Source organism: Athene cunicularia, assembly GCF_003259725.1.
Source record: "Athene cunicularia isolate RWA chromosome 23 unlocalized genomic scaffold, athCun1 chr23_part1, whole genome shotgun sequence".
Classification (NCBI taxonomy): Eukaryota; Metazoa; Chordata; class Aves; order Strigiformes; family Strigidae; genus Athene; species Athene cunicularia.
This window is the reverse complement of record NW_020799130.1, coordinates 1,237,848-1,252,117: the sequence shown is the minus strand read 5'-3', so window position 1 is coordinate 1,252,117 and position 14,270 is coordinate 1,237,848. Positions and strand designations below refer to the sequence as shown.

Sequence of the window (14,270 nt, the reverse complement as noted above, 5' to 3'; positions counted from 1 at the left end):
GCCCCCGCAGCAGGCCGCCGGCGGCGGGCTGACAGGCCGGCGGGCTCGGAGGCGGCTCGGCAGCCGCCGGGCGCTTTCCTTCAAAGAGGAACTGCAGCAGGTCGCTAAACTTTCCGAGCAGGTTCGCGTGTGCCCGCACGGCTCCCGCTGAACAGGTTGCTGCGAACTGCGGTGGAAGTTTTCTGCTTATTTTTTGTTTGTTTGTTTCCCTCCCCGGGGCTGGCCGGTGATGTCCCGTCCCGAGAGTGAATAGGGGGTGGCCCGGGGTGCGGGACAGCGACAGCCCGGGGAGGGGAGGGGCACACGCAGGTCTCGGCGTGTTCACGAGCCCTGTGAGCTGTGCAAGAATGCTTTATTTTTGACATTGAGCCGTTATTAAGAGTCTAAGGTTCTCTCTGTGAGAATACGGGTGTTATTTTTTATTTTTTAAACAAACTGCGGTTAACTAGAGGTGCTGTTTTGCATGTGGCACCTTCCTACTTCTGTCTTACCCCACGATTATTCTTCCATCAGACGTCTGCAAGGCGTTATTTCTTGACCCAAGTGGTCTGCCGCACCTTACCCGTCAAGTTCCCGTTCAAACTATCGCTGTAGTCGAAGTCGTGTTAATTTTGGTGTGATAGGAAACGTTTATTGACACAAAGCTGCAATTCCAGAAGAATCCAGATTTTACGATAGCGAGGGGCTGACCTGGCGAGCCTGCTGTACGTAGGTACAATGTGGCATGTCCTCTCTGACTTCCCACTGTAGAAGTAGATCCTCTTTTAGTTTTGTAAAACTGTTTCCTGTCTGAAGTAATTTGGGTGAGGGTGCTTAGTCCGTAATCGACACAGAGTAGCAGAAATTAAAAGATTTAACAGCACAAATAACCCCAGTCGGGCTGAGCAGGTAAAACCCTGATAAAATAAGTGTGACTTGCAGGGCGGCCTGGCTTCAAATGGGAAAACAGGTTTTAGCTTATCCTCTGGCATCCTTTGAGAAACAACTTTAGAAAGGAAGAGATGTAAGTTTTATCTCCTTTGATATAAACCGACTGAGGTCAGCGTTGCCATGACTGTTTACGGAATTTGTCAATACCGAGGGAGGAAAATGGGTAAATATAGTTGTCATTTAATCTCTTGCAGGAGGTCAGTGCCTGCACTTACTTCAGACTAATTAGCGCGGGATTAATGGATCATCTCTCTAGTATCCAAATACGCGCAGCAAACTTTGATTGCCCTTGATGATTCACGCTTGTCAAGGCAGCTGTAGTTTTTAAAGCCCAGGCTGTACCCCGCAAGCAGTTCAGCTGCGGCGTTGGGAGCGCCAGGGGGAGTCGCAGTTAGCCGGGGGGGTGCGGGGCCGGCGAGGTGTCGCGTGGGATGTCCGTGGCCTTGGCAGCCACCCTGCTGCTGCAGCTTTGGGCGCTGACGTGTCGAGTGGGCTACGGCTGCTTACATCCTCTCAAGTGTTACTTCTGCTTAAAAATATTCTGGGGTTAGCGTCCTCAGGTCGGTGATTTTAATTGGTAGTGTGGTAGCCATCGGAGGGCTTATAAACCCCATGTAGAAGGCTGTTTGGATTTGGTCCTGGCTTTAGTTTATGACTGTGTTAAAAGTTTATTGCTGCACCCTGAAGTGTACCTAAATATGAGGTTCATCCTCCCACAGGATCTGCTTCTCTTCCCTCCTCGACTTAAATGGATACTGGAGGGTTGACACAGTCTCATGTTACTAAATTTGCCCCAAGTTTTGTGATTGGTTTATTAGCGCGTTCCTGTATTATAATTTTCCCCTCTCCTTTGCTGTTTTTCCACAGAGGAAAGAAACTTTGAGCGCGCTAAGCACTGGCAGATATAGACAAACCCCATGAAAATACATTAATTCAATTTGCTTTTTGTGCAGCATTGGCTGAAGCTGTAATAGGTTGTTTTTTTTTTTTTTAAAAAAAAAGGTCTGTTTAAACTTGTTAACATGGTATCTTAGATCTTAACACTTTGACGACTTAACTAGTGACTAGCTTGCGTGTTGAGTACTTTTTCAAGCCTCTAGTCATGTTGTCCTTAGAACTGTTCCTGAAGCTTTTACTTTTGCCCAAATAAATGATCTTCTCCACGTCTGTTAGGAGTCTATACCTGTCTTTATGTCTTCTCCCTTATTCTTCTTTTTAGAAGCAAGCCCAAACCTCGTTCCTTTCTTTGTGTTGGAATTTTAAATTGGCTGAAATTGTGCTCTAGAGGAAAAGTGATGTGTTCACAATGTAAAGGAAATGACAGAACTGTTTTAGCTTAGATCGAACATGAAAATATGTTTTTAATTCAGCTTAGAATTAAAATATCCCTTACCCGTTTCCAGATAACACCAATTTTCAGATAAAAATTGGGGATCTGTGTCCTAAGTATGCCAAGAGTGACAATCAATAACATCTGAACTTTAAGCCTTTAGTGAAAACTATGAAAACATGTGGCTTGTGTGGCTATTGGCTAGTTCTAGGAATGGTGGTAGGAATACGTTTCTCTTTACATTACATAAAAATATATAATCTGTAAATGGTTGCATTCCATCTCGGGACTCTGTGAAGTTCATAACCACAGCCATGAATAAATGTTACTGAAGTTTTGAGAACGAAGTATGGCCCTAACCTATATATGCTTTAGGGAACAGGGTTTTTTACCTGGAAGCTCCGAGCAGCTGGAGGGCTGAGCCACGTGGAACACCTTCGTTTGCAAGCTCAGGAAGCTGCTTAAGATTTCCTTCTGCCCTGTCAGAAAGTCAGCTAAAGTGCACCTGAAAGGATACTGCTCTGAACGATCGGTTACATCTCATACATATTTATCTGACTTCCCTAGGGCCCCCGGCAAGCCTTTTCCAGCCGCCCCGTCGCCCAGGCCTGGGAACTGTTGGGAAACCCATCCGCCTCCTAGCCAACCATTTCCAGGTTCAGATCCCTAAGATTGATGTTTATCACTATGATGTAGATATCAAACCAGAAAAACGCCCCCGAAGAGTGAACAGGTATGAGCTGTTTAACAAAAAAATTGAAAAGTGTATATGCCTCCATTTAAGAAAACTACATCCTAGAAATTCTTTACCTGCTGCGGGCCAGTTTATGTTTGAGCGAAGGTTAGCAGTTGCTTTTCAGTGAACTGTAATATTCTCCTTACTTTTATTAAGATATTTGCAAACAGCCTGTAGTCTGGGAGGCTCTAGGAGATGTACGAAGTGGTGAACTACAGCTTGTTTTATGTAACAGCCTCCAAGTGAATGTCCCTGGTCACTGTTGCACAGTCTTACAGAAAGGTGAGGCGGCAGCCGAGGGGGGGGCATTCACCTCGCAGATGGACGCCGGCGTTTTAGGGCCCACGTGTGGATGCTTTGTCCGTAGACTCAATCCGCAGAGCTCACCCCGAGGTAGATGCTTGTGCTTGCTCCAGTGTTTGAAGAGCTCTCTGGATTCCATGGCCTGTTTTGATGGGACAGTAGGGATACCTGCGTGGCGTGCAGACACCCCTGTGCTGACACTCGGGTGTCTTAATGCGGAGGCGACCTCTAAAACTCCTGGTGTTGACTTGGGTGTACGCTGGTGCGTTGCTGTTTCTTGTACCTTGCTCATTTAAGAAAATGGGAAAAAGGAATTTTAAACTGCGTCAGACCGTTGCTGGATTTGCTGTTCTTGAACCTAACGATCAATCCCTCTGCAGAGAGGTGGTGGATACAATGGTGAGACACTTCAAGATGCAGATATTTGGCGACCGGCAGCCTGGGTACGATGGGAAGCGGAACATGTACACTGCACACCCCCTGCCTATTGGCCGGGATAGAGTAAGTGGTACTATAAGTGGTTTTTCTGGGGGAAAACTGTTACAGTGTCATGTGAAAAGTGTTTTTTTATTGACATAAACCCAAAATGCTGTCACACGTATTAGTACGGTCTTGGAAACGACAGGCAGTGCCCGTCAGGGATCTCTAGGAACTTCCTGGTGTTTTACTGAAGTGTCTAATTCCCAGCTCTTCAGCTGGAGAATTTGTCAGTGATAGTGTGAACTAATATGTTGTGCTCTTTCAGCTGCAAATAGATTTATGTTTTTTTCTCTCCACCCTGATAGAAACTTCCTTTTTGACTGTTCTAACCCTTGTTCTGTTACTAAATGATGAAGTAGTTGTAGATGACAAATGGGCTGCCCCATTGAGATGTGTCCTCCCGTTCCCTGAGAACAACTAGATGGGCTGCCCTGGCCCGTCGTGTCCTGGGCCACGCTCGCCAGCGCCCTGGCCCTGACAGATCCCAGTCTGGGTTAACCAGGCCTGACACAAAGCTTAACCCCCAGCTGCTCTTCTCCCCGGGGCCCTGGTACAGTGCCACGAGGAGTACGTAGGATGAGTTCACATTTGCCCTTCGGGCTGACGGTGTGTGAGAATAATCTCAAGTTCCGTGCTAGAACCCTGAGATTTGTGTTTCCCCATGAGTCGTCTTTTTGACCAAAGGGTTTTCTTGCCTTCCCGTTTGGTTCATAAGACATCTTGCTATTAATTGGCTGACTTCAAAAAAAATGACTCATAGTTCTCCAGAGCTTTGATGTCACCATACTAATTACTGCTTAAAATTTACATTTAAAGGTACCTCAGTGCAGTTTCTCCGATCAGAAGCTTTCGAAATCCAAAGGAAACTGATTGTAATATTTTAAGAGAATTAAACAAACTAATCATCAAAAATACAGATTCAGAGAATACCTAGGAGAAAAACCATAATGTTGCTTAGCGTTGTGATAGTCTGCCATCTGTAACAAAAGCTTGTGCTTAATTCTGTGTCAGGTGGATATGGAGGTGACCCTTCCAGGGGAGGGGAAGGACCAGACGTTTAAGGTGTCCATTCAGTGGGTGTCAGTCGTCAGCCTTCAGCTGCTGCTGGAGGCTCTGGCAGGGCACTTGAATGAAGTTCCCGAGGACTCCGTGCAGGCGCTCGACGTGATCACGCGGCACCTCCCCTCCATGAGGTGGGTACTTCTGGCGCCTCCCTGACTGCTTGAGTCTGTCTTAACGCTTGTGTTCGTTCTTACCCGCTGCTCTTCTACTGCTGTCACACTTTCCTACCGTGGAAGGGGTGAGGGATGCAGCTGTGTAATTCAACGCCCGCCTTACGAATTTGCACTAGAATAGGGAAATCTGATCTGAACTCAGGACTTGTATCTGCTGGTCATGTTTCTAACGGGAACCTGCTGTAGCCTTTCCAACTGCAGGCAGTAAAGGCTTTGTACGCTCGCCATCAGTTAGCTCTGACAGTCCTAACATACCCTAGAAATGTGTTTTAAACACTGTAAGCTTGAAGGTAAAAAGGTGTATCAGAAAGGAATGATCGAAGTATTAAATTTCTTATTTTCTCAGGTACACTCCCGTCGGCCGCTCCTTCTTCTCCCCCCCCGAAGGTTACTACCACCCCCTGGGAGGGGGCAGGGAGGTCTGGTTCGGTTTCCACCAGTCGGTCAGACCTGCCATGTGGAACATGATGCTCAACATTGATGGTATGTAGGAAATTCTGTCTCGCTGTTGGACCAGAGTTCTTTCTGCTTCTAAATTAAATGTCCCGGGTTTGTGGTTTTTTTTTTTTTTTAATCTTAGTGTCAGCAACTGCTTTCTATCGTGCCCAGCCTATCATTGAGTTCATGTGTGAGGTCTTGGACATTCAGAACATCAATGAACAAACCAAGCCTCTTACGGACTCCCAGCGTGTCAAGTTTACCAAAGAAATCAGAGGTAAAGGCTTGGCCTAAAGCTGCCACAAAATACTGGAAACCTGGTCGTATTACATTGTAATGAAAATCTACAAGGCGCTTGGGAAGCTGGCCTGTTCCTTTTTGCCTTCGTCTTTCTCAAAGGTGACTCCTACGCCTGAATTGATTTAGATGACTTTTGTGTTGGGTTTTCAGGTCTAAAAGTGGAGGTTACCCATTGTGGCCAGATGAAGAGAAAATACCGAGTTTGCAATGTTACTCGGCGACCAGCCAGTCATCAGACGTATGTATACAGGCACTTTCTGACAATTTTAAAAACCTCGTAGCTATACTGGGTGTATTGCTTGTGCAAGAGTGGTTGATTCTGGAGGTGAAGCAGCTGTGCGGCTTTACAGGAATGTTTGATCTTTGTGAAGTAGAGGGACAGCGTGGGTTTAGACCACTGCTTTATTTCCTTCAACAGGGGAAAACTGAAGCTGTATCCTGGCTTTTAAATATAGTTGTTAAAGGCTATTTTTTTTTAAATAGCTCTGAGAAGTTCAGTATATAGTTTATAAAATCTTTTCATAAAGAAGAGATACAGTAGTTGAGGAAAATAAATGTTTCCAGCATTTCTAGTCTGGAAGAGATTTTTCCATGCCATTTTTTTCTTTAAAAAAAAAAAAAAATTTGGAAAAGTCTAACCAGAACAAATATCCTTTATAGGTTTCCTCTGCAGCTGGAAAATGGGCAAGCAATGGAGTGTACAGTAGCTCAGTATTTTAAGCAGAAGTACAGTCTGCAGCTAAAATATCCTCACCTTCCCTGTCTCCAAGTAGGACAGGAACAGAAACACACGTACTTACCGCTTGAGGTAAGGATCTTCCTCTCGCGTTGCGGTGCAGCCTCTGCTAAAGGGTCTCACGGCCCCTCCTGCTGCTCCTCTGTAGGTGTGTAACATAGTGGCAGGCCAGAGATGTATAAAGAAGCTAACGGACAATCAGACGTCGACGATGATAAAAGCAACTGCAAGATCTGCACCGGACCGACAGGAAGAAATCAGCAGACTAGTAAGTGTTTTTTCCAGTTTGCGTTTGCGACTCCGCGCGGCTCTCCCAGCAGCGCCGCAGCGCACGTAATGCTCAGCAGAATGACCAAGAGCTGCAGAAGTTTAAAAAAATCAGACTTCTTCAAAATAAATCCTTTTAACTCGAAAGCCCGTCCATAGCAAAGGGGACAGAGCCGCCCGAAGGCCTAGCTACGTAACCATGTTTCTTGTCCCCAGGTGAAAAGTAACAGTATGGTTGGCGGGCCTGATCCGTACCTGAAGGAGTTCGGTATCGTTGTCCATAACGAGATGACAGAGCTGACAGGCAGAGTTTTGCCAGCGCCGATGCTGCAGTACGGAGGCAGGGTGAGTGTTCCGTGCAAAATACCGTGTCTTGAGGTTATTTAAATCCATTAAGTGTTTTGGGTATGGCCTCATAGGGCTTCCTCTGAGCGCTGTTCGGATGTAGTCAAAACAAAGCAGCATTTTAGTTTTAATTTGCCTTTGGTTTTTACCTAGAACAAGACTGTGGCCACACCAAACCAAGGTGTGTGGGACATGAGAGGGAAACAGTTCTATGCTGGCATTGAGATTAAAGTTTGGGCTGTTGCCTGTTTTGCTCCTCAAAAACAATGCAGGGAAGACTTACTAAAGTAAGTATTTTCCTATTTATTCAGGATACCTATTTCAAGGTTTATTTTCCTCATATTTCTGAAAGGTGATATGCAGTCTAAGTTGATTTTAATGCATTCAGTAGTAAAAAAGAGGAAATGACAGTTCTGCAGAGTCTTAAATATTTACAGCTTGGGAGAAGACTATGACAAAGTTCATAACCTAATGGGCCAGCTAGGAAAAGCATTAATTCCCTTGCCACTGAGGCTGTGTTTCCTGCTCTGGAGGCTGCATTCCACTTGTCCTTGGTTGTTTTTACAAATAACTGATGATGGTCTTTCATTCTAAAACACGAACTTTTTTTTTTTTTCTTAACCTTTACCACCTCTCAGGCAACATATGCCACATTTTTCCCCCTGTCCTTAAAATGACACTACAGAATCCTAAAGATAGCAGTTGTGTGAACCACTGAAAATGTTTGGCAAAAATCGTAGTTGCAGTAATGCTCAGATAATTTTGGTGGATGAGTGAAGATCTACCAGAGTGTCATATTGGTTTGGGAATCTGCCTCAGAATATTCAACTCAAAAGTATGTTTGTTTCCCCAAGAGCTCTAAAATTACAGAAACAGAGGCTTATGAAACTTCCTCAGACAGGATTAGAATCATATTAGTGAAGTTCTTTACAGTGATAGAGTTGCTAAAAAAAACCTACTGTAGTGTCAAATTGGAAGCGATGTGAAATAGCTGATATGGCTTAGATCTTGCTGATAAAATTAACGGCAAAGTAAAACATAGTGAAAAGGCCGGGACAAATCCATTTATATTGAATTTTCAGGAGTTTTACTGACCAGCTGCGCAAGATCTCGAAGGACGCGGGGATGCCGATCCAGGGGCAGCCCTGTTTCTGTAAATACGCCCAGGGTGCAGACAGCGTGGAGCCCATGTTTAAACACTTAAAACTGACTTACGTTGGCCTGCAGCTGATCGTGGTGATTCTACCTGGAAAGACGCCCGTGTACGGTATGGAGAAGAGGCTGCGGCGTGTTAGTTAGTTGTACAGCAAGCGGGGATCTCAGTATGCACTTCAGCTGGAGGAAGGAGAGAGCAGGCAATATGTTCCATTTAAAAGGGGGTTTTGGAGTTTGTCAGGCCTGATTGGAGTGCTTCTATATTGCCAAAGAACAAACTGAATCTCTGTCAGTGAACTTTTAAGGATCTGAATTATGATAACATTTGGGAAAAAAAAAAAAGAGAGAGAAAGCAGATGGAACTACTTGACTGTTCAGGTAATTGGAACCACTAACTTATTTTTCTGTCACAGCTGAAGTAAAGCGGGTTGGTGACACTCTTCTAGGAATGGCCACTCAGTGTGTTCAGGTAAAGAATGTGGTAAAAACCTCACCACAGACGCTGTCCAACCTGTGTCTGAAGATAAATGCAAAGCTTGGAGGAATCAACAATGTGCTTGTACCTCATCAAAGGTGAGATTAAATCTACAGCTCTCCTTGAAGTCTGGGTTCTCAAGCAAAACAGTGTTGTTTAGTTCACTGATACCTGTCAAAATATTACGTGCTTTGGAACACTGACAGTCTGAAGCGGACAGAGAAGGATGCTTCCGCGTTTGGAGTCAGCCCGGAAAGCCCTGTGCTCATCTCCAGCGTTAGAGCCATCCGGCAGTGTGTGTGTGCAAACAAGCTCACAAAGGCTTTTTTTCCCCCATGTTTCTTTTTCCTGCTGTTGGGTTCACTGTTTGCCTTTTCCTCTTGCCACCTCCTCGAGCACACTGTGTAACGGAGCAGAGGGCGCAGGAGCGACTTGGGATAAATGCTGGTAACTTTGCCTCTGGTCCTTTCCTTTTCCCTTTCTGTTCCCTTTGGACTGTAAGAGCTTGAGGCAGAGAACTTTGTCTTTCGGGATTCTGACAGGGTTTTACTTATGTTTAATGGTTTGGATACACCTTCCTCGGTTGTAATTTGTAAAAATTTCCTTACCGCTCCCCCCACCCCTTCTTTGTGTTGTAAATTATTTATTTTTTTAATAAACCTTAATCACGTTAAACAGGCCATCGGTGTTCCAGCAGCCAGTGATCTTTCTGGGAGCAGACGTGACTCACCCTCCCGCCGGGGATGGGAAGAAGCCTTCCATAGCTGCTGTGGTGGGCAGCATGGACGGGCACCCGAGCCGCTACTGCGCCACGGTGCGGGTGCAGACCTCGCGCCAGGAGACCTCCCAGGAGCTGCTCTACAGTCAGGAGGTGATACAGGACCTGACTAACATGGTGCGAGAACTATTGATCCAGTTTTACAAGTCCACTCGTTTCAAGCCCACGAGGATCATTTACTACAGAGGGGGAGTATCCGAAGGACAGATGAAGCAGGTATTGCCTAATGACTTCTCGCTGCTTGTGAAAAGGGATCGGCCCTTGAAAATTTACCTGTTCACGTGGATTGCGCTTGTTATGGGGACAGTTAACGGTTTCACTGAGTTTTCCCGGGCAAGCACGACGTACAGTTACGCCATCCGGTCACGTTCGTTACCAAGTGGCCTTTGTGCGCAGGGAAAAAATGAAAGTAACACAAATAATACTGAATTCAGCACCTAATAGTCAAATCTTCTACTTCTAGGTAGCTTGGCCAGAACTGATAGCAATCCGGAAGGCCTGTATTAGTTTGGAAGAAGATTATAGACCAGGAATAACCTACATTGTTGTGCAGAAAAGGCATCACACCAGACTATTCTGTGCTGACAAAACCGAAAGGGCAAGTAATGTTGACTGCATAAGAAGGAGGTGATGGCAACAGGGAAGTAAGATTGTTTGGTGAAGCGGGGTGGTACCCATCTTGCCCACTAAGGCTGAATTCAGCTGCCCAAGCAGTAGCGGTGCTGTGCAGTAACAGGCTTTCTCTACCAAAATAACCAGTTCCTCCCCCTTTTTTTGTTGCTCTAGATCAAGCGGTCAGATGGAACAGCTTGTTCCCAGCCCCTTTTGGAGTAGGCGTGCTCTATATCCCTGGTTTTGCGTGCCTGGAGCTGTAGCCTGGGTTTTTATAGTCTGGGATTCCTGACTATAAACTGAACTGGTTGTTCAGTTTGTTGCCTGTTGTCTCTAGATGCATCTGTAAGATTTGCCTATGGCACAAATCCACCAGCCAGCTAAGGAACCTTCTTTAGGAAAGTTCTTGATCTTGGGTTTGCTAAAAAAAGGCAGATCTCGGGGGTGTGAGTGCAAACAAGGCTATGAAATAAACTTATTTCAGAAAATCTGCATTTTTGGATCCTGAATTACTTGCGTGGGCTTTATCCCACTCTGCGATTTTAATGGTACTGGCAAGTACTTTATTTTTCTCTGATGACACACCAGTTGGATTTGGTGAAGTTTCTAAAAATGAACTCACAGGGAACATTTTCATTCCTCCTATGTAAATGACCTTAATATTTTTCCACCTTTTTGAGCAGTAAATCCTCAAGCAGCTGTAAGTAGAGCCTACCTTAGGAGGTATTTTTGGGTCACTTCCAAAAAAACCCTGATGCTAATAATAACCTTTCCTCCGTAGGTGGGTAAGAGCGGCAACGTACCAGCGGGCACTACTGTGGACAGCACGATCACACATCCTTCTGAATTTGACTTTTACCTCTGTAGCCATGCAGGAATTCAGGTAACTTTCCGCTCTGCTGTGCTCGGCCTGTGGGACTAAACCCTTACAGTCGTCCCGATGAGCAGTGGTGCCCTGACAGAAGGTACAGCCCTCAGGTACAGCCTCTGCGTGTGTTGCCGCTCCGTGGCTGACTGCTGCTCTGTCCTCCCCAGGGAACCAGCCGGCCCTCCCACTACCAGGTCTTGTGGGACGACAACTGTTTCACCGCAGATGAGCTGCAGCTCTTGACGTACCAGCTGTGTCACACGTACGTGCGGTGCACGCGGTCGGTCTCTATTCCGGCTCCCGCGTACTACGCCCGGCTGGTGGCGTTTCGGGCCAGGTACCACCTCGTGGACAAGGATCACGACAGGTGAGGAGCTGTGTCCTCGTCCTCTTGGTAGTCAGCAGAGTGGCCCGAGGGGTGACGCTGGGTCCTTGACGCTTCTCTGCGTGTGTCTGTGCTCTTACAGTGCTGAAGGCAGCCACGTGTCGGGACAGAGCAACGGCCGCGACCCTCAGGCTCTGGCGAAGGCGGTGCAGATCCACCACGACACTCAGCATACCATGTATTTTGCTTGAGAGCATCTGGGAAGACGAGGCAAAACCAACAACCCGCGCGCAGTCCTGAAACGGTTTGAACGCCTACTGCTCTAGCTAGGGCCCGGTTGATTTCAGACTGCCCACTACCAGCAGCTCTGACCAGTCGCACTGAATCTGTACTTCACAGCAATGTCTGATGCACCAACACAATTGAGCCATTTGTTTCATTGTTTTATGTCATGGGAATCCACAGACTGTTTTTTCTGATGCATTGGACTGAATTTTTACCTCAAAGCGCAAAAGGCAGATCATCCTGAAATTTTTAAAGGACTTGGCACGAAAGGTTTCTATTGAATATTTTGCTAGCTGTCGTTTTTAAGTTATCTTCTCATCCCATTAGTTTATCATGACGACTGATCCCCCGTCTCCACGCACCGCTTAGTGAGTATATGCGTATTATGGCAAAATGTTTTACTCCAGTTAAATGTAATTGTTCTATTGTGTGGGGCCATAGATTTTTTAATGGAGATTTTAGACTTCACTACTGTAAATGCCTTTTAACGAGCATAACTTTCACAGGTATTGCAGTTTTTTGTCAGTTTTACTAATTATCTTTTTAATCTCTGCAGACTTCGGCTGCAAAGCAATTGCACTATACTGCGAGTTCAAATAGGTGGTTCTTGTTCTGTGAATGTGTAATATAACCAGATAGTGATGCCTGTCAGTAGATTTTAATTGTAATGGTTACAAATAATACTGCCATGGTATCGTAACAAGTACTGAACCATCATTCCCCCCTCTAAAAATGATAAAAACAGAAAAAAAAAAAAAAAAATTAGCTTTTAGGTATTTTGCAAACTTTTACAAAAGTGCCCACTTTATGCTGCTGTGTGGTTTGATAAATCTAAGTGATTTTAAAACTTTTTTCTCATAGAAGGTTTAACTTTGGCAATAAATATTTGTTTTTTAAGCCCCCCCTAACAGTGTAATTTTCTAGCTGAGGATTGTGCATGAGTTTAACCAACATTCTCGTGTCGTTTTCTGAACACACAATTTGGCAGTTTCTGAAACTAATTAGAAAAGACGCACTTCCATGCTTTTTTTAAGAATTATTTTTAACTGTTTTATATTCACTGTTGGTGTCCTGTCTACAACATTTTTTATAAGCTTGGAAACTGGGTGTTACGTGTAGGAAAGGCTTGCCAATCTGTACAGTCTAAATGTATTGTGTGACAGGCAACCTAAGGACTTGTACCAGCATTTTAAACTTTTTTTTCCCCTGGAAATCTGGGTTGCACACACAACTGCATCCAACAGCATGTTTTAACCAGTGTAAGTCCCATAGACTGATTCTGTCCCAGCCTAGAAATTAGGGTTTTTTAAATCTGCTTGGCTTTTTTTTTTTTCCAGCTGCAACGTGTAATAAAGAACAGGGGCTTGGTTTCACTGACTACTCTTAGAATCCACAACCATAGTACGTTAAGACTAGATTCCTCTTAGTGTTAACCTGAGTTAGGGCAGGTGAAAAGCTTATTCCTAAACCGAGTCGAGCCAACACCACTACTTTGATAACGGAGGTTTGAGAAGTCCAACGATTGCACTGTGGTCTCTGATAGTCGTGTGGGGTTTGCTGCTAAGTTGTCTGCTGTTCCAAAGCGTAGGAACCAGCCCCCTCAAAATTTCAGCAATATGAAATGCTGTTTCCTTCAGTCTTTAAGCTTGTAAATAAATTAAAGTTTACATTTCTAAATGCTGTTATTTTCAGTTGTACCAGAGTACACTGAACTTAGTCTTCAAACAGTTTTATAATCTTCTTTCAAGTAGTACGTCTCATTAAGTTTAGACTTTAAAAATTTCTGTTAGAAATGGGACTGAAGCGAACTCTGCTCCTGGCACATACTGTGGACAGGTTTAGATTGAAAAAAGAAAATAATTCTTATTTTTTTTTAATTTTTGTTTAAAGAATACCTCACTTGTGTAATAAAATCAGGACATGTGGGTGGGAGACTGACCGCTGCTTCAGCTAGATGGCTGCTTTTCTCAGTACTCGTTCAGGGAGAATACAAAAAACCCCTTTTTAGAATGAACTCCGACTGACCCAACACACATGGAGAACTTTGGCACCTTGAAAAGAAACTGAGCACCCTTTTTAGGTTGTAGGTTCAAAGATCGCTATTTTGGGTTTGTGCACTAGGCAGGAATGTGACTGGTTTAATCAAGGGTGCGTAAGAAATACTTAGTTTTATCACCAGTTCGTTGTCCAGTGCCAAGCACTCCTAGTTCAGATTGAGTGAAGTGAGAGCCTCTCCTTTGTTTGCCTGTGACTGGACTGAACATTTAACCTCGGACTACGGGGTGGTTAGACCTGGGCTAGGCCTGGGCGCAGGGCGAGAGCCTTCCCTGGGGCTGGTGCTCTGGGGGAAGAGCCCCAGAGCTCAGGACCCTGTGTGGTGGTGACAGGAAGATCAAAGTTTGGGCAACGCTGTCCTACACAGGTCTGAGTCCAAGTCTGGAGGTTGGGCTTGACGGTCTGGATTAACCCCCTGGGCCTGACTGAATCGTTATGCATGTGTCAATCAATGGGAAGATGTGCATTCTGTAGATGTAGTTCTTAGGGTGTTTTGTTTCGTTTTGTTTTTTTTATAAATAAAGCCTGTTGGCCACTGTAGCTATGTGGTGTGAAAGATTTTAAATGTAGCAAAGTTTAAAGAGTTGGGGAAGGGGGTGGTCTGTCTCTTATACACA

At 45.0% G+C, this 14,270-nt stretch overlaps 1 protein-coding gene across 1 annotated transcript; it reads left to right on the top strand.

Annotated features, from left to right (window-relative positions):
- Positions 1-1,973: 1,973 nt before the first annotated feature.
- AGO4 (argonaute 4, RISC catalytic component) lies at positions 1,974-14,193 on the top strand. The gene is made up of 17 exons (XM_026863419.1): positions 1,974-2,993; positions 3,680-3,800; positions 4,791-4,972; positions 5,361-5,497; positions 5,595-5,729; positions 5,903-5,990; positions 6,413-6,560; positions 6,637-6,756; positions 6,972-7,100; positions 7,254-7,387; positions 8,183-8,367; positions 8,669-8,828; positions 9,409-9,724; positions 9,972-10,106; positions 10,902-11,003; positions 11,156-11,355; positions 11,456-14,193. The coding sequence occupies exons 2-17, from the start codon at positions 3,696-3,698 to the stop codon at positions 11,562-11,564; spliced, it is 2,385 nt and encodes a 794-aa protein (XP_026719220.1). The 5' UTR covers positions 1,974-2,993; positions 3,680-3,695; the 3' UTR covers positions 11,565-14,193.
- Positions 14,194-14,270: the final 77 nt, after the last annotated feature.